At 36.8% G+C, this 27025-nt stretch overlaps 1 protein-coding gene across 2 annotated transcripts; it reads left to right on the forward strand.

Annotated features, from left to right (window-relative positions):
* The first annotated feature begins 980 nt into the window (after positions 1-980).
* phf2 (PHD finger protein 2) lies at positions 981-26737 on the forward strand. 2 transcript variants are annotated; one of them, XM_056251400.1, is made up of 22 exons: positions 981-1511; positions 7767-7852; positions 8750-8864; positions 9101-9261; positions 9413-9554; positions 9843-10029; positions 10410-10572; positions 10652-10739; positions 11388-11494; positions 12739-12830; positions 12922-13011; positions 13171-13509; positions 14407-14526; positions 15274-15389; positions 15553-15731; positions 16942-17009; positions 17581-17750; positions 20511-20809; positions 23337-23432; positions 23516-23625; positions 24845-25139; positions 25351-26737. In XM_056251400.1, exons 1-22 carry the CDS (start codon positions 1414-1416, stop codon positions 25437-25439), a joined length of 3210 nt encoding a protein of 1069 aa, XP_056107375.1. In that variant the 5' UTR covers positions 981-1413; the 3' UTR covers positions 25440-26737. The 2 variants fall into 2 exon arrangements, with proteins under 2 accessions (XP_056107375.1, XP_056107376.1); XM_056251401.1 differs by having other exon boundaries at positions 20532-20809.
* Positions 26738-27025: the final 288 nt, after the last annotated feature.

Genomic DNA, 27025 nt, shown 5'->3' on the forward strand with positions numbered 1-27025 from the left:
TATGACATTTGATAAATTTGCCATGAGTCTCTTTGGATCCCTTTGTTGGCCATATGGCCTGGTGGACATTTTTATGTTCTTTTAATTCTTTTTTTTTTTTTTTAAACATGCCAGTATAAAGCAGAAATTTAATATATTCCAAATGATTTGCTTGTTGCACACTGATGATTCCAGGATAGATCTCTGCTATGTCTTTGTAATGTTTGGCTATATTTATATAAAAAATAAAAAAGCTTACCTTGTATATGTAATTGGCACAATTCCTCAATATTAGTTGCAATTATAAAACTTCATGCATTTTTTTTAGAAGCAAAATGCATGTGTGTGTGTGTGTGTGTGTGTGTGTGTATATATATATACACACACACACACACACACGTGTATATATGAGAAAATAGGCCTATATACATACTGTATATTGTGTATTAAGTATGTACATATAAAATGTATGTGTAGCCTATGTAAATGTGTGTTTATATATATATATATATATATATATATAAACACGTGTGTGAATTTATTTATATATGAGAAAATAGGCCTATATACATACTGTATATTATGTGTGTTAAGTACGGTATGTAAATATACAATGTGTGTGTGTGTGTGTATATATATATATATATATATATATATAGGCCTATATATGTACACACACATTTACAAAAACATTTTATATCTACATAAAAGTAAACTATTTAAAGTAAATTATGATCATAATTTACTTGTCTCACTAACTTATATATATATATATATATATAAAAAAAGTATATATATATATATATATATATATATATAATCTCGTATTCTTCAATTAAAAAACGAATTAATGCATTACCTTTCACAACTTATAGTCATTTTACTCGTTTTAGTTTGGACTATGCCGTTTATCTTCAAAATAAGAACGGTGTCAAAATTTGAACTAACTCTGTTCTTTTAATTCTCCCTCGTCTCTGCCATAACTGCATGAGACCTTATTAACGTGTCACAGACTCTGCTGCAGCTGGTTCGACGGTTGGCTGGAGGTCCCTGAAGGTGGATTTTCGTCTTTCTATCGTCCCGGGAAACCCGGAGAAGCAGCCGCAGCGTTTAATGAGCTCCATTCATCTGGACCAGCATGACCGAGGCGATTTTTCCCGTCTTGCAGACTGACGTAACAATATTACAATGAAAGGATGCATTTTGTTGGGCTTTATGAAAGTCTCCGCGCTCGTATAGTCACCAGGGGGCATGCACACGTCAATGCAGCGCGGGAAACATTTTAACATCGTAACATTGTAACGTCGGATCGGGGGAACGTTCGAATGGACGTAGGAGCAGCTCCGCGGCTCTTCATATCGCTGTAGTTTGTGTTACGGGAGGTTCCTGCTGCCCCCATCCATCTCTCCGGCTGTTGTTGTGAATTGATCTAACATGGCGACTGTACCCGTGTATTGCATCTGCAGATTACCTTACGACGTAACCCAGTTTATGATCGAATGCGACGCCTGCAAAGACTGGTTTCATGGCAGGTAACCGCAACATTTCGTTCAACTATTTAAGTGTGGATTTGGATGGAAGCGTTTTGCTCCCGTGCGCACATTTTGTATTGCTCTAAAGAGCGAGGGCCGCTTGAAGAAGAAGGCGGAGTTATATTTAGCTGGCTCGGTTGACACATTTTTGTGAACTGTACAAAAAGATTTGCTTAATCGTAAAGCCATTTCGATGTATTTTCTACGATGTGAGCTCGATCTGCGTGCATCGCACGCTTTGGTTGCGTCTCAGACTGGACGTTGTCGTAGTAGTGAGCCGTGGGTGTCTACGAACACGAATGGCTTTTCTTTTACACCTTTTTTTACGGTCCTTTATGCGCCGTATTCGTCCAGATTTGCTCCTATATCCGTGCTTTAACTGGCTTTGAATAGTGTGAAAACTGTCCTTGTCCTTTCTGGTGTCTGCTGGAAGAATAATAGGCTACTTATGAGCCAGACATTGCAGATTTAGAGCTGCTCTGCACATTTTAACATGTATGACATCTAGCCATTATCATAGACTGTATTCATCATGATCAAAACCAGTAAGTTCAGATTTATTCGCCGTATAGGTTCCGCGAAGTAGCATCACTGACAGCAGCATATGTAGCCTAGTCCTAGCAAATGAGTTTAACTCGATGCAATAACGGGAGTCTATCTGTAGGCTAGTCTGTTGTTATTCGATTTCATCTTAAATTTTCCCCCGCTAATTATTTTGTATTGTTAGCGTGAGTGAAACTTGCGTGAACAAAGGTTTAAAATTCTATTTTGTAAATGTAAACAAAGAACAAGCGTTCCAGTTCACTGACTGATACATTTACGCGCGTTTAATTTTAACCCTTTAATGAGCCCAGTGATTGTTACAGTTCTAACGTTCAATTCATGCAGTCAAGAATATGATAATTAGCTACATGACGACTGTTATCGTTTAACGATCTAAACAGAGTGACCGTTTAACACGCAACGCGTTGTAATCGTGTCTCGTTTTCAGGCTGAATATGCGGTCAACTGCATATTCAAATGTAGGCTATGAGGAATTGTTTGAATTGCCACTAATGTGTTTGTTTCTGTTGGAGTGAATGAGATTTTAAACGTCTGTGACCTCTATATCGAGAAGGTAGGGCGACTGATTCTGTGAGATCAGATGAAGGGAGAAACCAGTTATGGCTTTAAAGTGTGTACAACACTGATGTTAACACTGATAATTCTGTATTAAGCTGTTTATGGCAGTGTTAACTTGTCTGAAAAATAGTTTCAGTCTTTGAGTGACATTACAATATTGTAGCAGTTGCTAACTGATAGTTGTTGTTTTTTTACCAAGCATTCACCAATACAAAATTTGTGTGCAGAATCTGATTATTCTGATCATACAATATCAGTAGTTAGGTAGTTCTGCTTTTTTATGCTTGCTAGTTCTAAAACACTGATCATTACACAACTTTAGAATTAAAAAATGTATTGCAGTTATTTAGCTTACTTAAGGTGGTTTATAATAGTTTATCGGTAACACTATACAATAAGGTTTCATTAGTTAATGTAATATCTAATGGACAAAACATTTGTTGCAGTATTTATTCATCTTTGTCAATGTTAGTTAATAAAAATAGTCGTTCATTGTTCGTGTTAGTTCACAGTGCATTAACTAATGTTACCAAACACAACTTTTGATTTTAATAATGTATTAGTAAATGCTGAAATTAACATTAATTTAGATTAATAAATGCTGTAGAAGTCTTGTTCATTCTTAAAGGGATAGTTCACACAAAAATAAAAGTTCTGTCATCATTTACTCACCCTCAAGTTGTTCCAAACCTGAATGAATTTTTCATCTGCTGAACACAAAAGATGACATTTTGAAGAATGTTGGTAACCAAACAGTTTCTGGTCCCCCGTTGACTTCCATAGTATTTGTTTTTTCATACTATGGAAGTCAATAGGGGACCAGAAACTATTTGGACAGAATTTTAATTTTAAAAACTATCCCTTTAATTCATGTTAACTAAAACTAATGTTAACTGTAGTTCAGCAATGGGATAGTGATATTTATAAAAATGAACCATGCAATTCCATGCATCTTACATTTAAACTGGTCACTCACGCTTATAAATAGAGCTCAGAAACAAAAAGATAAATATATGAATATATAAAAATCAATATTACAACTTTGACTGCTGCAATTAACCATGACAAGTTTAAATTGCATCATTCCTAAAATTAGCATTGATATATTTTGTCTTGCAAAATGCATTCTGATGTTTGTACTGGAGAATCTGCACCCGCAGAACTTCACAGAAAGCTCAGCAGATTTTTGTAGAACTGGAACGCTTGTCATTTGGTTACACACATCCCCCGCCCTTTTCATGTTTGTTTATTAAATATTTTGGTTAATTTGATGATGCTTTCAGCTACTGATAAGTGCCAACACACAGCCCCGTTTGACTGTATTTAAATCCGTTCCACGGAATTCTCCTGTTAAGCAGAATTGTTTTTAACAGATTTTTATCAAAAGTATTAGCTAAAGTGACTTCCAGCTGGCCATTTGTAGGAATAACTCTGTAAGTAAAAAGTATCAGGGTTCCCAAGATCATAGAAAACCTGGAACTTGTGTTTTCCAGGCCTGTAAAAGTCATGGGAATTAATATATGAATACACATTTTTCTAGTTTTCTATGCACTATATTTAATTGGCTAAATACTGCGTGTGTAAAGAGCGTATGTAGAGTAAACTTGCTCACAAGGCATAATGGTAATTTATTATAAAATGAATCATTCTTTTTAGTCCTTTTTTTAATTCCAAATGATTTTTTTAAAGGACTGGAAACTAATAGAAAATTAAATTCATAGAAATGTCTAGGTCAAAAAGTGTGGGAACACTAAGTTACACTGCCTGTTCAAGTGCATGTGAACTCTGTAACCTCGCTTTTTACCTCACTTACACCCCGTAGCAGCCATGGGATCTAAACCAAAATCCGGCCGCTGGAATTTTTTAACCACAAGGCTATTTTTAAGTAATTATTTTGATTTTAGAAACAGCTTTTGTAAACCGATCACGAGCATCACCACCAAAGATATTAATAAGTTCCACTTCCACACTATTATTATAACTCCCTTTTGTTTCCTGAATTAATCATTCTACATTAACAGTTCTACTATTTATATATGTTTTATAAATGTTGAATCCGTTCCAAAAGGTGCCTCTATGATCAGCATACATTTCCATCAAGGGTAAACATGTTGATATAGGGATTTCTGCAAGCATACTGGCCTGCGAACAGAAATGAAGACATTTTTTTAACACTGCTGTCTGCAACGCACCTCCTGACCACATGCCGCTCTTTGTGGTGTGGGCGTGTGCTCTCCACTCTTCAGGTGGTAATGAATGACATCATTCCCTTCTTTTACAGGGCAGGATGCCAGCTACAAGTGGCGCATCAGATCCTAAAAGAGATTTGTCCCATTAATGATAATATCTAGTCTGTGACAGAGCAGCGTTAGCATATTGCACAAGTTTATTAAATATGTTATAATAATACTCTCTTATTGCACCTCTCTAAGGTGACTTTACAGGAAGAATCCTTTAGAGCTGCCATAATGTTGTATATTCCTTCATGCTTTTGTTGTTGTTGTATTTATTGATTTAATCTGTCATGACAGTGTGTAATTACATTGTCTCAGAGTGAAAATCCAGTTAATTCCCCCCCCAAGGACATTTTCTTGACTTTGAGCTTGTGTGTGACTTAAGCAGACTAGTTATCATTACGCTGTTGATCATGTTACTTTCTTGTTATTCAGACACAACATAGAACATGACTGCATTAAGGAACTTAAGGTGTTGTTGTTGCTTTTAAGAAGAGGCTTTCCTAGACGTGACTATTTCTGGAAAGTGATTTTGAGACTTTCTTTTCAGGAACGTCATCACTTAACATACAAAATGGCCCCATAAATAAACATTACCATCATGCGCGCTGCTGCAGATCTTTTGCAGGCCGTTGTTTGACGATTAAGGGTCTATTGTGCCAGCACAACAAGACATGTTGTATTGAGTGTAATTTCACAGAGAGACAGGCTGTGTGTATTCTGTCTTAAAGGAACAGTTCACACAAAAAGTGTTTACTCACCTGTGTGGTTCCAACTGAAATGCTTTTTCTTTCTTTCTGTGGAACACACAAGGACATTTCACACTCTTTTCCAAGTAATATAGGACATATGTTTTATTTTGTAGTTTTTTTTTTTTTTGTGGATGTTGACCACTGTTGTCTCTATAAATTGTTGCATGAACATTCTTCAAATGCTATCTTTTTTATTGTTGTTTTTTATTAAGTACAAATAGCAAATCACAGGAATAAATCATATTTTAAAATATATTAAAATTGAAAAGCGTTATTTTTCACAATATTACTGTTTTAACTGTATTTAATCTCTTTGTGTGGCACAATTAATTAATATATTTTTGTATCAACATTGAGTTCCATCAAAAACATGTTGCATATGCACATTAAAAGATTGTTTTTTCTATGGAACACAAAAAGATAAAAAAAAATCACACTTCACCTTCTTTTCCTAGTAATGTAGCACATATTGTACGAACTATTTAGGCTACAGTGTTTTTGGTGCTTTTTGTATCTTTACCACTGTGGTCTCTTTAAATTGTTGCATGCAAATTCGTCAAATATTCTCCTTTTGTGTTCTTTGATAGTAAAAATGTCAGATGGGTTTTGGAATGACATGATGGTGAATTAATAACTACAATATTATTTTTTGTGTAAACTGCTCCTTTAAATCGACATGGGATTGGCCCCTTTATGGCAGTGTGCAGATAGCCGAGGAAAGTCGAAGAACATGGAAGGGTGTATTTCACTGCTAATCCTGATGCACGAGTGGGCGGTTTGACCCGTCACACCCACATGCTCTCTTTGTTGTCCTGAGTCTCAGTGAGACTTGGCTCCTTTCACTTTTGCATTGATTCAAGGGTGCTGACATCACCCACCATCTGAGTGGAAAGCATGTGTGATATTCATAAGGCTGCACGTAGTAGTTATACCATGGTGGAGGAGAGCCCATACTGGACACTCCCAATTCAACATTTCCTCATGACCCGTGAGCAGCTCCTCCTAATGGCTGGAATGTGTTCATCGGGTTTATATTAGTATAGGAAGAACACATTTGCACTGCAGATGGGGTGAAAAAAATGCATACAGTGCCTATAATGTAATGCAGACATGCATTTTCTGTAAAGCTGCTTTGAAACCATATGTATTGGGAAAAGCGCTATACAAATAAATGTGAATTGAATTGAACTATAAAGAGGATTCAGGTTCTTGGAAGTTTTTCCATTTATGGTTCATTTACAGCACTGAATCACAGTGGATTTAGTTTGTTGTTTTCTGATTTATTTTTTGTCAAAACAGATATGTAAAAACAATTATTTTTGATTTTATATTTATCCCCTTTAATATGACACGCTAGTGCAGTCAATTGGGTTTAGAAGACACTTACATAGTTAAATGACTGGAGATCACTTGTGTGCCTACAAGTGACCACTGACAACTCTAAAGGAGATACAAATTGAAGAGACTGTGATACAGCAACGCTTCAACAGCTTTATGGGACAGTGATAAAGAGAAAGCCACTATTAAAAATGTCACCTGACATCTTGGCTGTAGTTTTCCAGAAGGCATGTGGTCGACTCTGAAGCCAGCTGGACGGAGGTTGAGCTTGTTGGCCATCAGACTACATGCCATATTTGGCTTACTCTGAACATTGTGCATCATCAAAAATGCACCATTTCCACCATGCAGGACTGGATTATGGACCGGGCCGGTTCCCTGAGGCATTGGACTGCCAAGGGCCACCAAAACCTCACGACGTGTGGCCCGAGACTGTGAAACAAAGCTGTCTAACCACTAGGGCTTCAATAAGGGGCAGCCATGGGCAGGAAAGTGGCCAGATGTGCAAAGCTGACAGAGACTTGTCCACACCAAGTCAATAATATTTGGAAAAATGTCATCTGTTAACATTCCAATTCCGAATATTTCATCAGAATTCACGGCTTGTTTTGAATGGTAGTCATTGGAGAATAATTCTATTAGAATTTGAATACGTATATAGGCACTGTGTATTGCAAATTAGTTTTACAGAACCGTGATTAACCGGGTTTAATTTGCTGTAATTCAATGCTGATTGCTGCTGTGCTATTTTAATAATATTGCAATGGATCTATAGAAACTAATAGATGCACATTATTTGTTTTTTACAGCTGCGTGGGAGTGGATGAAGATGAAGCACCAGATATTGACATCTATCACTGTCCTAACTGTGAAAAAACCCATGGCAAATCCACCTGTGAGTATCTTTTCTTCATACTGTGAATGAATTAAGTGTCGAATTAGGGTTGTACTAAATTGTCTTGTCATATATTATATCATAAGTAGTATTTTAATTTTAAATCATATTTGACATGTACAGTAATGCATTGTGTATATATAAACTATCCTTTAAAAGTTGGGGTCAGTAAAATAAAAAAAAATACTTTGATTAGTAAGGATGTAATAAATTGATCAAAAGTGGCAGTAAAGACATTTATAATGTTACAAAAGATTATTTTTTAAATAAATGCTATTCTTTAGAACTTTCTATATATCAAATATATAATATTTCTATATACATTTACTGAATTGCTTTACTTTATTTTGTGTTTAAATAATTAAATATGAAAATTAAATACATTACAATTTTCATATTTAATTCGATTTCATAATTTTCAGTATCAGTATTTTTGTACAGACATTGAGATTACTATCTCTTTTTCATTCAATGTGTTACTTGCCATTTCTTTACAATAAATTGTGAAGTTTACTAACATTTTCTGAGTTAAAATCGTTTCTACATCAATTTTGTATCAGTCCAACCCTATAATGAATGAAAACAAGTTTTAGATACGTGATCATTTCTTTACAACCAAAGTAGTCTTGTCCCATTACCAAGATTGCCAACTAAATAGCATATGATATTCATGAAAATAATGTAATTTAAAATGACAGAGAACTACATACTAGTTTTGGTTCCAAACCATCATGTTGATGTTAAAATCTTCTTATACATTTATTCTTTTGCTTCTGCAGTTAGCAATTTTTTGTTTCTGTATTAAGAAACTGGTAGCATCAAGAAAGAGTAAAGGGAATTATGCTCACTATGTGTGAATTTGATTTGGTTTGTTTCATCTGTTTATAATTTTAACAGTGAAAAAGAAAAAGAGCTGGAATAAGCATGACACGGGGCAAAGCGGAGACGTCAGACCGGTTCAAAACGGCAGTCAGGTGTTCATAAAAGAGCTGCGCAGCAGGACATTCCCCAGGTATAGTACACATGTATTTATGAAGATCATCCCAGTTCAGTGTGAAGAATTTAAAGGGCCAGTGCTCCTGAGAATGCCCAAGTCTTTCAGTTTATCCAGTGTCCAGAAGATGGCGCTCCATGATCAGCTTTGCTCATGCTCTGAACTTTTCCACCAGACATGTGAAAAAGATTCCAGGATGATGTCTTGGAGAGATTGTGTTGGTGACTATGCTTACTGTGTATTTTCCACCGCAGTTCAGAAGATGTGGTGGTCAAGCTGTCTGGAAGTCAGTTGACATTGGACTACCTTGAGGAGAATGGTTTCAATGAGCCAATTCTCATCCAGAAGAAAGATGGGCTGGGGATGGCCATGCCTGCACCCACATTCTACGTCAGTGACGTGGAAAACTATGTTGGTAAGTGAGTTTAGGTAATATATGTTGTTGATTTAGAATCTATTAAATGCAATTTGCTGATAGTGAAAGTATAACAAAACAAAGTGTTCCTCCATTTTCCCTCTCAGGAATGTATGTTGTTCTAATTGTTGTCTACTTTTTTCATTCAAAGGGCCTGATGTTCTTGTGGATGTTGTTGATGTTACCAAACAGACAGACAGCAAGATGAAGTTAAAAGAGTTTGTTGATTTTTACTACAGCACAAACAGAAAGAAAGTATTAAATGTGATCAACCTGGAGTTTTCAGACACGAGGTAAGCAGTCCTGTAAAAAGTTGCAGAGGGATATAGCAAAACTTCAAAATAGAAGTGTAATTTCACAGTTTTACTAAATAATTTAATACAGCAAAACCTAATACACTAAAGCATAGTCCTTTTATTTATTAGCATAAATATTAGCAAGTTAAATGTAAACATGGCATATAGCTTTCAAGATTTTCTCAATTAAATAAAAATGTTAGTATAATAATATGTCATGGGTGTTTTTTTTTTTTAAGTGTGTCATTTGGAGAATATTTACTATTCTTCCCTTTATTTCTGTAGAATGGCCACTATTGTTGAGAGTCCGCAGATAGTTCGGAAGTTGTCCTGGGTTGACAACTACTGGCCTGATGATGCATTGTTGGGGAAGCCCCAAGTGTCCAAATACTGTCTCATCTGTGTGAAAGACAGCTACACAGACTTCCACATTGAGTGTGGAGGTGCCTCTGTGTGGTATCATGTACTTAAGGTGACTCCTTCATATTTATTTATATCTCAATGCTACTTATTTCTATGACAAGAAAAGTATTTTATTCTTAAAGCTTACCATATTTTTTATACAGAAAAAGTGTTGTATTTTAAAATAATTTTACAATATATAAATTTTTTGATATATTTTATTTTTAGATTTGATATGGTGTGAAGTAAAATAAACTTAGTAATTTGTTGAGTAACACATTTATATAGCAATCAACAATGAACTGGTCAATTTAATACATAAGTACATGATATTCATTTTTGTTACATGATTCTCTAGAATACTTTTGATTGGCCAGTCACCACATTCTGTGGTCATATATTGTTGTATAGTGGATGTTGAACTGTATATTTGACCTGTGTATTGTATAGGGAGAGAAAATCTTCTTTTTGATCAAGCCCACCTCTGCCAACCTTTCTCTGTATGAGCGCTGGAGTTCCTCATCCAACAACAGCGAGATGTTTTTTGCTGACCAAGTGGACAAGTGTTACAAGTGCACACTTAAACAAGGGCAAACTCTTTTCATTCCATCAGGTGAGACATTAGGGTGCCAGAATTAAATAAAAAATGAAGCTCTAAGCTCTAACATTCCTTTGTTTTTATTTAATGGCAGGATGGATTAATGCAATACTGACTCCTGTGGACTGCTTAGCCTTCTCCGGGCATTTTATCCACAGTCTGAGCGTAGAGATGCAAATGAGGTCAGTGATTGCTTCTTTTTCCTTTAAGACAAGCTTTGTATGTGCATTTTTATAGGTTCCCATAATGCAGTGTGATGATCTCATTGATAAAAAATCCATCCAAGATGGTGCACAAAGTTTGAATTTTTTTCTCCAAAAAATTCAGTCAGTGCTCAAATGTATCCATAAAATATAGTTGCATATAATTAAAAATGTTTGTGTATTCCCTGTATTCTGATGCATTGTTCGATTAGCAACATCTCATTAGGTTTTGGAACAGAAGTGTACGGAAGCATGCTATTTACAAAAAAATAATATATATATATATATATATAATACAATAGGTACAGAGGGTCTGGTGCATACTGTAGGACTATTATGTGGGATTATAAAGGCCTAATGTCTTTGGCTGTTGCCATTTTAAATGTTATTACATGATGTTTGCCATGCAGTGACAACTGGAGGATGGTGATGCAATCGAAGCATGCAAGCGTTAAACCTTCGCTGTTCTATTCTTGGCACTTACAAGCCTCTGTAGCAATGAAAAGGAAGAGGGGAAGTCAAGAGCATATGCTTTTGCCTTCTGAAGTGCATTTCTCACATCTGTGAGACCACGATTTCCTCTCAAGGCACACTTTTCAGTAATCCTCCCTTTGCTTCTCCACTCAGAGCATATGAGGTGGAAAAAAGACTCAAAGTTGCCAGCCTCACTCCTTTTCCAAACTTCGAAACAGCATGTTGGTATGTGGGGAAATACTACCTGGAGCGGTTTAAAGGTGAGCGAATAATATAAATGAATATAATCTGTTAAAAAAGTGTGTTTTTATGTGGCCTGTTTGTAGGTATTGTAGTTTCACAAAACTCACAAGAGCAAAATGTCAGTTTCACTGCAACCATTTACGTTTGCAAACTTAAATCATTCGCAGCAAAATCCCCCTGTGTGACTCCCCTGAAATGGCTTCAAAGGTTTTGCTTTCGAAAATTGCCTCTCCATCCTGCTAGATGGAGATTTATCCGTAATAGTGAACTTTGGGACTGGAAATAAAAAGATCTAATGTCATAAGGTGGACTCAAATGACTTCCTTCTCGCTCGCTTCGTGCGTGATCCTGGAAGGGGCCTGCTGAGCAGATGAGGAGGGTCTGGATGCCCGGCGTATTATTGCAGTCATTACATCGGTGCATCGCGGAGTTCACAGATGATTAGCTTCAAAAGGCAGAATCACTTGCTCCATTACAACCTGGTGTTTAAACTCCCCTCATCTGGCCTTGGACTGCATGTTTATATTTCCACCATTTTCCCCCCGTCACGTTACTTAATTTTGCCAGATTGCTGTAGCGCGCACATTGCAAAAAGGACCACAGTTGGTCTCCAAGCTATCTGATGTTCAGATGGGGGAATCGGCTTTCAAGGTCATCTTTTCAAGGGTTCAACTCTCGTGTGTGACTTCAGGTAGAGGAAAAAAAGACCTTGGCTCCAGGCCCAGCAGGCCGACTGGGCCACCGCCAGCTCTATTGCTTCCCTTCTCGTTTCACTGTTTCAGCTTTCACTTTATGTTCATGTTATTCATTTAAATGCAGTGTGGAATATATTTCCTGTAGTGGCTGTGTATCCAGTCCAATGTAATCAATGTTGAAGCCGGCGCTCCAAAAAACCGCCCATGACTGCACATGACTGTTTTTAGGCCCCTCTGGATTGAAGTAATCAGTTTGATATATGAATGGCCTTTGTTATTGAACAGTAATGGGTCAGGTTGAAAATGTAGTCCATTTTTATCTGCCAATGCCCCCCCCCGCCCCTCTTTCGGTGAGTTTCATGCTCTGAGCATTTCTGACAGGCCGACCACGGTCTTAGGCATTGCTGTTAATGATTTAAGGAAAGTTAGACCTTTCATCAATTTGCCTATTTAGAAAACAGCCCTTTCTAGAGAGGATCTTATGTTACTAATAGGCCACTAGTTGAGTGTTTGGATCCACATGGGAATAATGGACTCTGATGCAAAATTTCCTAAACATTTTGCAGGTTTGCATAAGGCGAACAAGCAGCCACCTCCTTACTTGGTACATGGTGCCAAAATTGTCAATGGAGCGTTCAGATCGTGGACTAAAAAACAGGTAAATATATGATATTTTCGATATTCTCTAGTTTCACTGATTTAAATTATAGGTTAGTTGACTGACTCTCATCTTGTGTCTTTTTCCAAAGGCTCTTTTAGAGCATGAGGACGAGCTTCCAGAAAACATGAAGCCAGCACAGCTCATTAAAGACCTTGCCAAAGAGATTCGGATTTCTGAGGTGAGACACTGCGAAGTCGTTGGAGACTTTTGTTGGATGTCTTTACTCTCATTTATTCAGATATGATCTTGATTTTTATTATGTAGAATGTTTTTGTAGATGTTCAATCAGCTATTGCAAGAATCAGTAATGGTTGACAACTTCTTCACTGTGTCTCAGAATGCAACAAAAGCCATAAAGAGCGAACCCAGCAACTCAAAGCCCCCAGCTGAGGAACCCCCGTCTGCTCCATCAGAACCAGAAGAGCCCACGTCCCCCGCACACATCTCCTCCCCACCACGAGATAAGCCAGCTAGGAAGAAAGCCACAAAGCCACCCAAACCACCCAAAATGCCCAAGGCACCCAAACCACCGAAGGAACCCAAAATAAAAGAAGGTGGCAAAAAGAAAGGGAAAAAAGCAAAAGAAGGTATTTTACCTGAGAAAAAGCCCTCGAGTCTGGCAGCTCTTGAATCCCATGCAAAGGACATCCTGAACAAGATGGACCAGCCCAAAAAAGTAATGTTTTTTCATCCGTATAATATTCAATATATATTGTTTATGCGTATGAAATGACTTAAAAGGGTGGATTATAATTTCCACCGAACATCCATCAAAATGTTTAATACAAGAAGTAAAATGCAAAAAGAAATCTTGATAAAAAAATATAGGCGAAAAAAAATAGTTGCAAAAATGATAATTTCCATTTATATGCACATAAACAGCCATATTTGACTACATACACTACCATTTAAAAGTTTGGGATCGGTAAAAAATTTGAAAGAAGGCTGCATTTATTTGTTCGAAATACTTTTTTAATGTATTTTTTATTTAATACATTTATTTTAATTTATCCAATACTTTTAATAATAATTTATATATAATTTATTTTTCCTTGTTATATATTTTAAACTAACATGGCAAAGCTGATTTTCAGCATCAGTCTTTAGTGTCATATGTTCGTTCCTTCAGAAATCATTGTAATATGCTGATTGGGTGCTCCGTAAACATTTCTTATATTATCGATGTTGAAAACAGTTTAATATTTTAATGGAAACGGTGATCTTTTTTTCATTTGATTAAAAGAGCAGCATTTAATGTATCCTTGCTTAAATGTATTAATTTCTTTACTAAATTGAATCTTACTTACCTCAAACATTTGAACGTTAGTGTATATTTTTTACTAAAGCATTTTTAATAAATGGAAAATGCCACAAAGAGACTTCCAGGAACATTTCTGAATGCATTTTGAATCTATTCATTAAAATGAACTGAACATAAACGAAATATGATACTGCATGTGCAAAATCATTTTGAATAAAATTGCTGTAAATATATCACCCTGCTCTAGAACTGTCAGTGTGCAATTTTATCCATTTAAAAAAAAATGTATTTATTGTCTCTCACATTACACAGCTGTTAAAAACTGGGATGAGTATTATGGAGAAAGAGACGAGTAAACCGAATGACGTTGCAAAGTTTGAGATGATTCGAGAGCATAATAAGAACAAGACGGAGGCCAAATGGAAATATAAGGTACGTTTGTTAGGTTTACAACAATGTAAGGACACAATTGTAATGAATAACCTTGTGTAATGCAAACGTAATGATTTCCTCCATAGCAACATAGATCAGTGCTAGAGAGAGGCTTTGAAAATCCACGCAAATAATATCAAACCCCGACAAGTTGAAAAGTAGCAAGTAGGGCATTGGGATCATCCAGAAAGTGATTTACACGTTTTAGATCAAAGCAATCAGCAGAAATAACTCTGCGGCTCAGTCACTCTCTCTGTTCTGGGATCATCAAAGCAGCAGAACCCTTTACCCAGCCTCAGAGTTTACCTAATGCTATAATGCTATGTCATATCCCAGACATGCCAGCTAAGCATTTACATATGCCTTCATTTCTACTATCAAAATGAGCGTGTTGTGTCGTTATTGTTGGATAACATGGGATGGCTTTTGTAGGAAAAGCTTAATTCTGGTGAACGGAAGGCATTACAGGGCTTTCGTTCAAGGGGGAAAATTCAATGCCAAACAGCCCAGGAATGTTTGTAGTTGCTCCAAGTCTCCTGATCCGAGTGCTCCGTTGCCGCTCGCCAAACATTTGCAGATGGAGAGAAGTCTCTGCTAGATAGTCTTCAAGGTCATCAGCCGCAAAGGCTTCAGTCTTTGACGTCTGATCACAGTGGACGCGGCTGACAGCGAAGACCCGAGAAGTGAATGAGATGGGTAGAGTTTCAAAGTACTGATGATTGTTTGGTGTTTCTTTTCATCTTGCAGAACAGCAAACCTGATTCGTTATTGAAAATGGAAGAAGAGCACAAATTTGACAAAAGTCTACTCAGCCATAAAGACAATAAATTTGCTTTTTCATTGTCGAATAAGAAGTTGCTGGGGTAAGTGCAGTATTAAAGTGAACATTTGAGGCATGCATTATTAAATAGGCCCATGTTAATACATATTTTGATATGATTGACAGCCCTAATTTTTTTTAGCAATTTTATGTCTGTTGTCTCTTCTGTCAATCCAACTAATGTTCTTTTCATCTGGTTTCCTCAGATCAAAGATGCTCAAGACCCAGACCAATTCGAGTGTTTTTGGCTCAATACAGAATATTAAGGAAGAAAAGCCCAAGCCTGTGAGAGACGAGTATGAGTACGTCTCTGATGAGGGGGAGCTTAAGATCGACGAATTCCCAATCAGGAGGAAAAAGAACGCAGTCAAGAGAGACTTTTCCTGTAAGGCTTCATGATATGCGATCTGGGCCAGGGTGATTTTCTGATTAAATAAAACATAATTTGAAAGCAAAAATTATTATATACTTTATAATCAGGCCCAGATGGAATCAGTAGACTTCTGTTACATTTATTACACTGATTTTGGGCGACAAAATGATTTAAACTACAGTCTTATTCGTTTTTGAAAGTATAATAAAATTAGTCAAACTCTATAATAAACAAACACACAGGGGGTGGGGTCCAAAATTAAGATTTTGCAATATCTGCCAATGATGAGTGAATTAAAGGAGCTGTATGTAAGAAATTTATTTGAATTAATCATAAAATGGCCCTGATATGTCACTAGACATTGAGAAATCATGTTCATTTCAAATACTTATATCACTGACAACAGTAGTCCGGCCAGGATATTGTCATTCAAAAAGTGAAGTTGCAGCCCTCAACTGATGTTGATGTTGTCATGTTGTGTTTTGGTCTGTTGCTCCACCTTCCACCTATCGACCATTCACGAAGTCAGTAGTGTTGCGCCATCCGGGTTGCCAGCTCTGCTCTAGTTACCACAGCTGCAGCTACACACGTGTCGGATAAAAAAATGCAGCCGATCTGGCAACCTCGAGTCAGGGGGGAGGGGGAGGGGATACACCGCTCTACAGTAATTTGAAAGTGATTGCAGTACCGGTTTTGGCCACAATCTTACATACAGCTCCTTTAAGTACTTAAGATATTTACTTTAGATATTCCTTGTTGACCATGAAACTGTTTTTCATTATTTTAATAAAAATGTGTCCAAATAACAGTGGAATTGTTTAGCTTTTTTATGAATTATGAATATTGAATTAGTAGCAAACAGCTCAGGTCAATGTGTTACACATATACAGACACAAGGAATATTTCACACGTGTCACCACATAATATCCTAGATAAACCTCTGATAGTAAAGTTGCAGTTGCATTTCCTAATAAAGTTACTGGCCAACATACATTTAATTTAATGACTTTTGCTTGTATTTGGCAGTGTTTGTTTGGTCCCTGGGTGGCGCATATGTAGAAATTTGTGAGTGACAGGCATTCAGATTATGTTCAAATCCGTGGGCACTGATTCCATGTGGGCCTGCCTATATTAGACACACTGGTCTTTTAACTGATTAAAAAATACATCTTTCATTTCATGCTATGTGAGAATAATCTTGAACATCTGACGTTATTTGCAGTTTTATCAAACATCAAAGAGCCCATTCTGCCATCGAAAAAGCCAAAGCTACAACCGTCGGACACGAAGGTAAGCATCAACTCCATTTATAGTGCTGGTCCAGTGTTATTTAACAGAACATCCATAGTATTTCTCTTTAATCAGACAGTGGTAAAAACATTAAAAGACTGATTTTGACAGTAAACAGGAAGAAATTAGGACAAAATTCAAATCTCCAATCTTTATTTCACGAAGTAGCTGATTAATTCCTTCTGGATGCATTTAAAACATTGCAGCGCTGATGTTCTCGGCTTGCCATAATTCACCCATAATGTTCCGACTTAAACCAACATACGGCACAAATCAAAGAGAGCGAGCTGCAAGACGGAGCCAAATATCACCTCAAAACTGATGAAGGAAATAGCTGTGGACTGAATCAAATGAGAGCAAGAAAGTTAATCATGACAGAGGCCCGCAGGCGAACTATGAGGGGTTACAAAAGGCTACAGGATATACCAATAAAAAACTCACAAACCTAAGAAAAATCCTGTATATAGAATGGATATTGCTCATGCAAATCGTTCAGCTTCTTGTGTATATTTTAATACATGTACATTATGTACTTCATGTCAGTTTTTTTCCCCCCGCATTGTTATTTTAGAATCTAGATTCATCAGATGAAGAATCGCTCCACATAGACACGGAGGCCAAGACAGAGGTCAAAGGTCGTAACTCCAAGGTCTCTAAGAAGAAAGGGGGCAGTTCAGCTGGGATTCTGGATCTCCTACAGGCCAGCAAACAAGTGGGCGGCATTGACTACAGTAACAACAGGTATGCACATTGTTATCCATATTCTGGTGTCTGAAAGGCATGAGTTAGCCAAGTCAATTAATAAGGCTGAATAGGTTATTTACTTTTTTTTTAGTTTTCGCTTTGATATTTAAAAAATAATCATTTTGAGATGCAACTTCTCCAAAATAATGTTAACATGGTATGCATTGGAGACTATCAGGATGGTAAACGGTTTCCGAGAAACATCCCCTCTAGGGCAGCATCACCTTTAATATTAAATTTCATAATATAATCCATAGCCTTTTGTTTTTGTGTAGACTTTGATAGTTTTGTGAAATAAAAGTCCTAGATATTTATTTCATATTTTGGTTGATTTGAATATCTTCAATCTGCGTTATATTTTTCAATGTTTTAAATGCGTATATACATTTGGGCCGAGTTAAAACAGTTTTAAAATGCATGGATCGAGACCTCGCATTTCTGTTCAATACTGTTTTGCTCCGTCCATCTGTTTTTGAACCCAAGAATGTGTTTTGTGGGAAAAATCGTGACTAGTAGTATGTGGTGTACATGACCCTAAACTAGTGTAATTATACAAGGCTTCCTTAAGCAACTAGTTGTTTAGACAATCCATCGACTGGTCATTTGCGCATATCCCTAGTTCATGCATTTTCATGATTCATGTGGTATGTTTTGTACATTACACACGCTAATGCGGCAGAGTATGTATTATGGATGTTTTGTGTTTGGCTGAGGGCCATAGGGAACATACAGTTTATATGATGAAGCATGTTCCTGACCCTTAAAGAATTAAAACACTTCATATTTCTAGCTCAACTGTTAGTTCTTAAACTTCACACTGTAAACACATCGAGCGCAGGCGTTTCTTCATCTGTTGAACAATGGCTAAAGTAATAGTTTGCACGGTTCTTTCTAAGCAGTTTACATGTGCTGGCATTATTTGTTTAATCCCTCTACACTATTAATTTGTCAAATACAGCAAAAGCTTTAGGCCATTCCTCTTCATTGTACTGTTTGCTGTTTTGGGCACATTTTTGATGGTCTATTTCCACTGCGCTGAAAGCTGCAAATCAGCTCAAACTCAAAATGAGAAGGAAAACATGGCTAAAATATGTTAATTTCTCAAATTATTTTTTTGTGCTTTTAAACCTGACATGACTGCAGGATTGTGGGGAGGAAATGCCTCCAGTCAGTTGCGACCACATTAAACAAGCTCTTGACTCATTGTTCCACCTCACTGGTTAATCACTTAATAGGTGGTAATCTGCACGGGCTAAATCTGTATTTTTCTGCTAGTTACCCCAAGCTTGGAAGCAGATGTGGACACAATAGTCTTAGTTTACACGGTAGAATCTTCTTGTGACATGAAAGAGATTTATATGATGAGGAAATTAACTTTTTATGGGCAATGAATGTTTAGTGACAGGTTAAGTTAGAAAAGCAAGAGGCAGATGTGCAGATTGGTGGTTTATTGAATGAGCAGATGTGATTATAAGACAGCACAGGTTCAGTTTTGGTTGAATGAAGGTTCAGTGTGAATGAAAGCAGAGACGTTATAGTTAATGCAGGTCATTTGGTTTGCCTTTTGATAACACACCTTGGATTGAATCTTAGTTAAGTAAGGATTTTCAGGTTAGTTTTCCAGGCCCACCCATTAGCTTTACATGTTCAGTTGATTAAAAATGCCTGAGAAGTCCACATGACATTGCCATACATCAGCTGCAGTGGAAAAACTCTTTGGCCACGATTGACATCAACCATTTCTATGGTGGGTTAAAGGTGATGTGTAATGTTTTGAAGATTAAAATGTTATACTGTAATAAGTGAAATATTTGAATATTGTATAAAACATTTTTTAATTTAAATGCACAGTCGACTATAAGTAAACTATTAGTATTTCCTTAAACTGGGTTTCCATCCTATTTTTATGCAGATTTTGGGATATCGCCAGTGTTGTTTTATTATTAATTTATACTGTTATAGTATTTATGTACATTTTATTTTTATATTTTCAGTTTTTATTGGAATTTTAGTTTAGGTTCCAGTAATTTTTGATGCTTTGGTAATTTTCTATTTAGTTTTAATTTAAATTTGTTTCAGTTTTAGTTATTTTACTACTTTAACTTTAACTTATTTTATTTCAGTTACTTGCCAAGACAACATTTCTAATTTCATAATATTTATCTAATATTTATATTTGATTTTTTTTCCATCCTTATTTCAATAAATAAAAAAATTATCTTTTAGTTAATAACACAACATTTTTGGGGGGATACTGCAAAAAAATACCGGATTGAAACACTAAGATGCACATAAAAATGTAATAATGTACCTAAACTGTACATATTTGCATGCATTTTTTTAAATTCAGCAAGTAAACATGAGAATTAGTTGCAATGAACAGACTTAATAGTAAATTGATAAATGTGCATCAAAAAAGTCATGTGACTGCCTCAAGTCATGTGAGTGAATAATTTGGCCTGGAAATACTGCTTTATTTGCTAATAGCTTTTCATGATATTCAGAGTTTTAGTATAAATTAAATCATTAAATCATTAACCTGACCAGTGGCGTCTTCTTGGGACTGTTCATCTGGGAAATCTTTCTGCTACACTAGTGGTGCAAAAATTACACACTTCACCTTTAAGTGTCCATCTCCATTCTCATTGCTCCCCATCACCCGACTCACTTCCTAAAATTTCGAATCGCTTCTCATTCCCACTGACACTTGGAGTAATGTGCGTGTGTGTTGTGTATTTCTCATTGATGGACTTACAGTCAGCCACCTGCATCCCCCAGCACACAGGAGGCCATCCAGGGCATGTTGTCCATGGCTAACCTGCAGTCATCAGACTCTTGTCTGCAACCATCCTGGAGCAATAGCCAAGCTAAGAACAACTCTCACAGCAGCTCAGCCAGCAAGAAGCCGAGCGGCGCAGCCGGAGCAGGAGGGAACAGCAAGCGACCGGCCAAACGCTTGCCCAAAAAGACGCAAAAGAGCAGCAGCGTGGACAGTTCGGACATGTTCGATGATGACCAGGACCACATGGACGCATGCTTTAGGGATTCTGATTATGGTAAGTTCTTCAAACGGATTATTTTACTGTGCTTAAAGTGATAGTTCATCCCAAAAAATAAGTAATATCTTCTGGAGAACACAGAAGATATTTAGAAAAATGTAATTTGTCAAAAATTGTTCATACTATGAAGGGGTTTAATGTTGTTTGAGCCCCAAAATGCAGAAGTAGTTAAGTCATACAGGTTTGAATCTGGGCTCCATGATGTTGAAAAAAACTTTGCTTTTCATTTATGACTTAAAGCTCACTTGAAGTTCTTCGATTGCTACTACATCAAAAACTACTAGCCTAACTGATAAAGTTCACACATTATGTAAAACAAGTGAACAGGTCAGTAATAAAATAAGAACAAATACACAAATTACAAGCAGAGGTGAATACTAAATAACAAAGTTACAAAGTCTAACAGTAATATTCAGGTACAGAAATTAATAATTAAGTCTGAATGTAAAATAACACTATTTGTTCACTGTAGAAATTAAATATAGTTTCATCTTTGTTAAAGCTGTATTTTGTTGTTTTATTAATATTAATGACACAGACAACAGTTGCACGGACCGAAAAAACTGACAAACATCCGGTTTCTTTTTTTCTTTCTCAACTGTTCAGTGTTCACTTATGACATAAACGAGAGAATACTTGCCGAGACGGGTATTTTGACATCATTTTGTGTGTATGTGTCCGTTCAAGGGCAAGGAAACATGAAAGAGGAATCAATTCAGTGTTTGAGCGCTATCTGAAACGCGCCTCTCTCTCTCTCTCTCTCTCTCTCTCTCTCTCTCTCTCTCTCTCTCTCTCTCTCTCTCTCTCTCTCTCTCTCTCTCTCTCTCTCTCTCTCTCTCTCTCTCTCCTCTCTCTCTCTCTCTCTCTGGACACGCTTCGGGTGCGTGCGGCTGTGCATACAGAGCGCACAAGTCCCGATTTTCGCCTCTTCTTCTGCGTTTAAAATTGTTTGAATGTGTAAACTGGCAAGACAAAACACATCCAAATTATAAACTTTCACTCTATGATGGTTAAATTTTAGCAGTTAATCCGCAAATCACATACGTGCTGAACCGTGGGGCCTGATCCGTTCGGATAACGGATCAACTGCGATCCGTTCCACCCCTAATTAACATTAATGGCACAGACAGCAGCATTTTTATTAGTCTCCTGTCACTTTAAGAGCGAATGCACAGATCCAGTTTACTGTTACAAATGTGTTTTCTTTCTCAACTGTTTACGTTCACTTAAGACAGAACTGACAGTGTGTTTACATGAATACTCACCAAAACAGGCATTTTGACATCATTTTATGTGTATTTGACCATATAAGCTGCAGAAGATAACTTAATTCGGGATTGCACGCTGTCCGAGAGGCGGCTTTGTGTGCACACGAGTACGGCATTGTTATTTTCCGTGGCTTATTGTGCTTAATAACTCTTTTTGACATTAAGCACGTCACAGTCATGTGTCCAGTCTATTTTCTGCTATCTGCGTCGACCTATCTGGGCTTTTCGTAACTTTTTGAAGTATTAAAGTCATTCAGTTATCGCATGCCATTGCGATATGCATTTAGCGATTTGTACATCCCCAATATTTCGATAATTTAGATATATCGTGCAGCCCTAGTTTGAATAAAATGAGGGGGAGTAAAGTAGTTTTCATTTTTGGGTGAGCTATCCCTTTAAGAACCCATTTGGAGAACAGATTGTAGTCCTCTCGTACCTTCATCTTGGATAGCTTGTTTGCACTATTATCTAGACCAATTAGTTCCTCTGAGACAATTTGTCAAGGATGTTTCGTGATGACTTGGAATTGCCCAGGTGTCCTTAGAGCAAAGCAAAACAGTGTAAATCTGCTCTATCAACGTTCTGATTAGAGTTTGATTTTGACTTAAGGGTTCTCATTCACGGCACAGTGACAGGCGTGTTTACTCTCAGCTAGAACTTTTCAATCCCCCTTTTTGAATGGTCTCTTTTATAGCTTTTGTGAACCCCTTCCAAGAACAGCAAGACCATTAGAAGCCTGTTAATAATCCATTAGCATGAGTTTTAAACTGTTGTTTTAAATGCTTTTTGATCTGATACCCTAATTAGTCATTACTAGCACGCACATTCCCGTTTGGACTCACACTAAGAGAGCATTCCTCCTTTCTGTAAACATTTTTTTCTTTTTCTTGATAATTTAATTGTTGGAAATTGCGTGTTCCTGAGTGGTTGAGTTCAAAGAAGCTAGGTGCATGCAGGACGAGGCAGGGCAAGGAACAGCTGCCCTGCATCTGTGTCACGCTAACATCCTGTCCAATGAGAAAATACTTAGCACTGTAGTTTATGGAGTGCAAAAATAGGGTGGTTTCTCATGTATAAGCAGTGTTTAAAAGTAATGTGCTTCGACATATTTACATTGCTTTCTTTAATGACTTTAGACCATACATATAGCGCTCCAAGACAACAAAAAGTTCCAGAAGAAACTAAAATGGTGGAATCTGTAGAATTGGCTAACTTTTGCCTTCTTTAATCTTGTTTTTTTCCGTTTTTTTCCCCAGTTTATCCGTCTCTGGAATCTGAGGAGGACAACCCAATTTTCAAATCGAGATCGAAAAAAAGGAAAAATACAGATGACACTCCATATAGTCCAACAGGTAGTGCTAAGTCTACAATTTCAGGTGGGAGTCTGACTATAATGTAAATGTAATCACATGGGATTATATTCATACTGTTGCAGCACGAGTTGGGCCCTCTGTACCACGACAGGAGAGACCAGCTCGGGAGGGGGCACGTGTGGCGTCCATAGAGACAGGACTGGCAGCTGCGGCAGCTAAATTGTCTCATCAGGTTAACGCTTTAAGCTCATAATGAAGCGGTTCATTCAATGCAATGCCCAAATGTTTACATATCAATTTAAAAAACATTAACTGATATTAAGAAATTGTGACAAGCGGTCACATTGGATGGGCCAGTATTAAGCAACTTTGTGATTGTCTGCATTTGCAGAAATTATAGGCAAAAAGCCTTGTAATTGAAATTAATTATTATTTTCTACTTCTAAAGTAATTAAATGCTAGGGCTGCACGATTAATTAATCAAGTCGCAGAGGCTGCAAATAAATTAATAAATACATGCGCTGAGTGTTTCAGAGTGAAACACTGTTTGTTGTTGTTGTTTTTTTATTTTTATTTTTATTACATGGGAGCGGCTCACGATCCTGTATTTTCGGTGTCTCAGTAAATTCTGCTCCACACAAACTCATCCCTGCATCTGCTCTGAGTTTGGGTCGCTTATAATGTGCATTGGGAAACATAACATGCACAAACCATCTTCCCAAACTTGTAATGAGAAGCGCTTATAAACCGGCTATTGTCAACAAAAGAGAAGCTGCGGTTTTCTGCCAAAATAAAACCTCAATTGGTTTAACATTTGAAAATGAAGAAATTAAGAAAGCCAGTATTAGTATTGAAATTATACAGTTGTACTGTAAAAGAAAATGATTCTTATTTTTCTTAAATGCTATTTTTATTTATATATATATATATATATATATTACAGTAAAATAATTACAATAGTATTATTTTGAATTTTGTTTAATTATTTTAATTAGTAATAATAAAAAATAATATATTTTATACTCAAATAAAATTTGCCAAATTGTGTAGCCGCAATTAGATTCCCCCCCCCCCAAAAAAAATTGTAGCCCCAGTAAATACTGAGGAAAACTATTTAATACAACTTTTGTGGATGTCTCATTTGCATTTCCAAGCATTTTTATGTAAAATTAAGAAATATTTCGGTCCTGCGCTATTTAAGGTTGCACATTGATGGCATTGTCCACGTGAACTCCTTTGTGTCTTGAAGCACAATATGCTCTTTGAATCATTTTCAAATCCTGCTGGAGAACATGATCATCGGGTTTTTCCCAAACTTGTGGGAGTTCATGCAGTTCGAGTGTCGTTACAGTTAAAGAAATTCCGAATCCTCTCTAATAGCTTCCATTTTCATAGAAACTTCTGTAAGACTGATTTAGCCAAATGATCCTACTAACTAGTTCTCGCTACAGGAGGAGCAGAAGATTAAGAAGAAGAAAAAGAGTACCAAAAAGAAGCCCGTGGCTGTAGAGGAGCCTCACAAACTCTCTCAGGACAGCAGCTCTCCAGAACCCACCCCAGACTCCGAGACCAACCTGGCCGACCACGAGTACAGCACTGGAACGGGCAAAAGCGCCGGCGGCTCGCAACCCATGGCCCCCGGAGTCTTCCTCAGTCAGAGGCGGCCTTCATCATCGTCATCATCTCAGAACACCTCATCTGTCCCGCCAGCAAAAGTCGAACGTGGGAACTCGACGGACGCCAAAGGTGATTTTGGCCGAGACATAAATAGGATCTTTTTGTGATGATGACTATTAATTCATGTTTAAAGGTTTGTTTATGTTGCACTGGCCAATCTGAGAGTCGCAATTTCTGCACCATTAATCATTTATTGACACAGCTGTGGGTTAATAATGTATTGATGCGAAAGGATGTTGTTGTCGCATATGCTAACCATTTCGCTTTGTCTCGCCCACAGCCAAGAGGCTAAAGAAAGGAATGGCAACGGCCAAACAGAGACTCGGAAAAATCTTAAAGATTCATCGTAACGGCAAGCTCCTGCTGTAACATGGACAATGGGTGACTCAGACTTTCTCCTGATGTTTATGGACCCGTGGACTGATCCCTCCCTCCCTCCCCCCCTCGATGAGCCGGGATGAAAGCAGCAAGGACTGAAACGGACGGGAAAGCTAACAGGATCCCACAAGTTTTCAATTTCTAAGAAGAACATAGCTCAGATAGGTTTTTGCCTCTTCTTTTACTTTATAACTTTCAGATACTAAAAATGTACAGAATACCTGCTATTAATATTTTGTAAGAAGAATTTGTCTTGTTTTACTATGGCTATCAGTTTATCAGGGGTTGCTAATATATTATAAGATACAGTACATAGCAGTCATTCCAAGACAATGAAAGTATCCCTTGCATGTATTCCAGTTGCATGCATTGTTTTGGGAGGGAAAGGGTTAGTGGAAGGTTGCAAACAAGAAGTTCATTACTGCTTTTTGGATGTGGCTTATCATTATTATTAATATTTTTTTTTATTTTTACAAGTATTACTAAAGATGATTTTCACTAACTGCCTGGGTGATTTTAAAATCCCCCATTTGGAATTTACTTTCTTTAAGCAAAAAAGCATTTTTATATGCATCACCTACACGGGACAACTGAAAAAGTACTTTTCTGTTTGCTAAGCACTATCACAGATAATATTTATTGATCTAATATAATTGTACATGTCATAAGTAGCTTGAGAAAAGCCAGAAGGCACTTACAAAACATCAGTGAAGCACAAATATGAACTCATATTGTTAGTAATGTTGTCTCAACAGCTACTGTAAAATGACAACTGTAGGTTTTTTTTAATTACAAATATAGGAAAAAATTGTTTTTGTGGGGAAAAACATTAAACATGCATATCGATAACAAACCATATTTCCACTCAATTACATGGTTCAAATATCTTATTTCCCCTTGTTGTTCTAGCAATTCAGTGTATTACATGAAATACAATGTCACAACTAAACTTTTACTGAATTGTTACCACATCTTTGACATTTTTATTTATATATTGTTTATCATTTTTAGACATTATAGAATCAGATTTACATCATCCTGTTTTTCACATTATTTTGTTTGACAATGTAGCTCTTATTACGGTTCCATTTATACGTTACAAAACACTTGCCAAAAGCAACGAAACACTACAAAAATGGGATCTCTAGCACTGATGATAAGCCTCATCCATGACATTTCACTACATGGGGATACTTTCTCTCTTCTGTTTGTTTCACAGGCAGCACCAATTACCCTAGAATGAAATATGCATTTATATTGCGTCACAGTACAGTATGTAGAATGTAGCCTGTATAACCTCCTGGGACCCAAGAATAGACTTTTGTCCACTGTAGTGGACATTATATTTTAGTGAATTTCTCTGACATCATACATGTCACATGACACAACCTGGGTGTCCTGTAAAGAGCACATTCAGGACTTTTCAGAGATACCAAATGTTTGGAGGTTTCACCATGAAAACAACTTCTCCTTGGTCTTTAAAAATGTCTGACATTAATTTAGTGATCAAATGTAGCATTCTTATGGAAATATGATAATATATTGTAATTATATTTAAATTGGACTACTTTTTCTAA

The sequence above is a fragment of the Rhinichthys klamathensis genome, unplaced genomic scaffold (genome assembly GCF_029890125.1).
Source record: "Rhinichthys klamathensis goyatoka isolate OS25496 unplaced genomic scaffold, OSU_Roscu_1.1 h1tg000082l_1, whole genome shotgun sequence".
Taxonomy (NCBI): Eukaryota; Metazoa; Chordata; class Actinopteri; order Cypriniformes; family Leuciscidae; genus Rhinichthys; species Rhinichthys klamathensis.

Excerpts from the sequence above, each read along its gene's own strand:
- phf2 (XM_056251400.1), top strand. The coding sequence starts at position 1,414 with ATGGCGACTGTACCCGTGTATTGCATCTGCAGATTACCTTACGACGTA. Across the intron at positions 13,510-14,406 it reads AGATGGACCAGCCCAAAAAA|CTGTTAAAAACTGGGATGAG; the intron begins GTAATGTTTTTT and ends CACATTACACAG. Across the intron at positions 15,390-15,552 it reads TCGAATAAGAAGTTGCTGGG|ATCAAAGATGCTCAAGACCC; the intron begins GTAAGTGCAGTA and ends TGGTTTCCTCAG.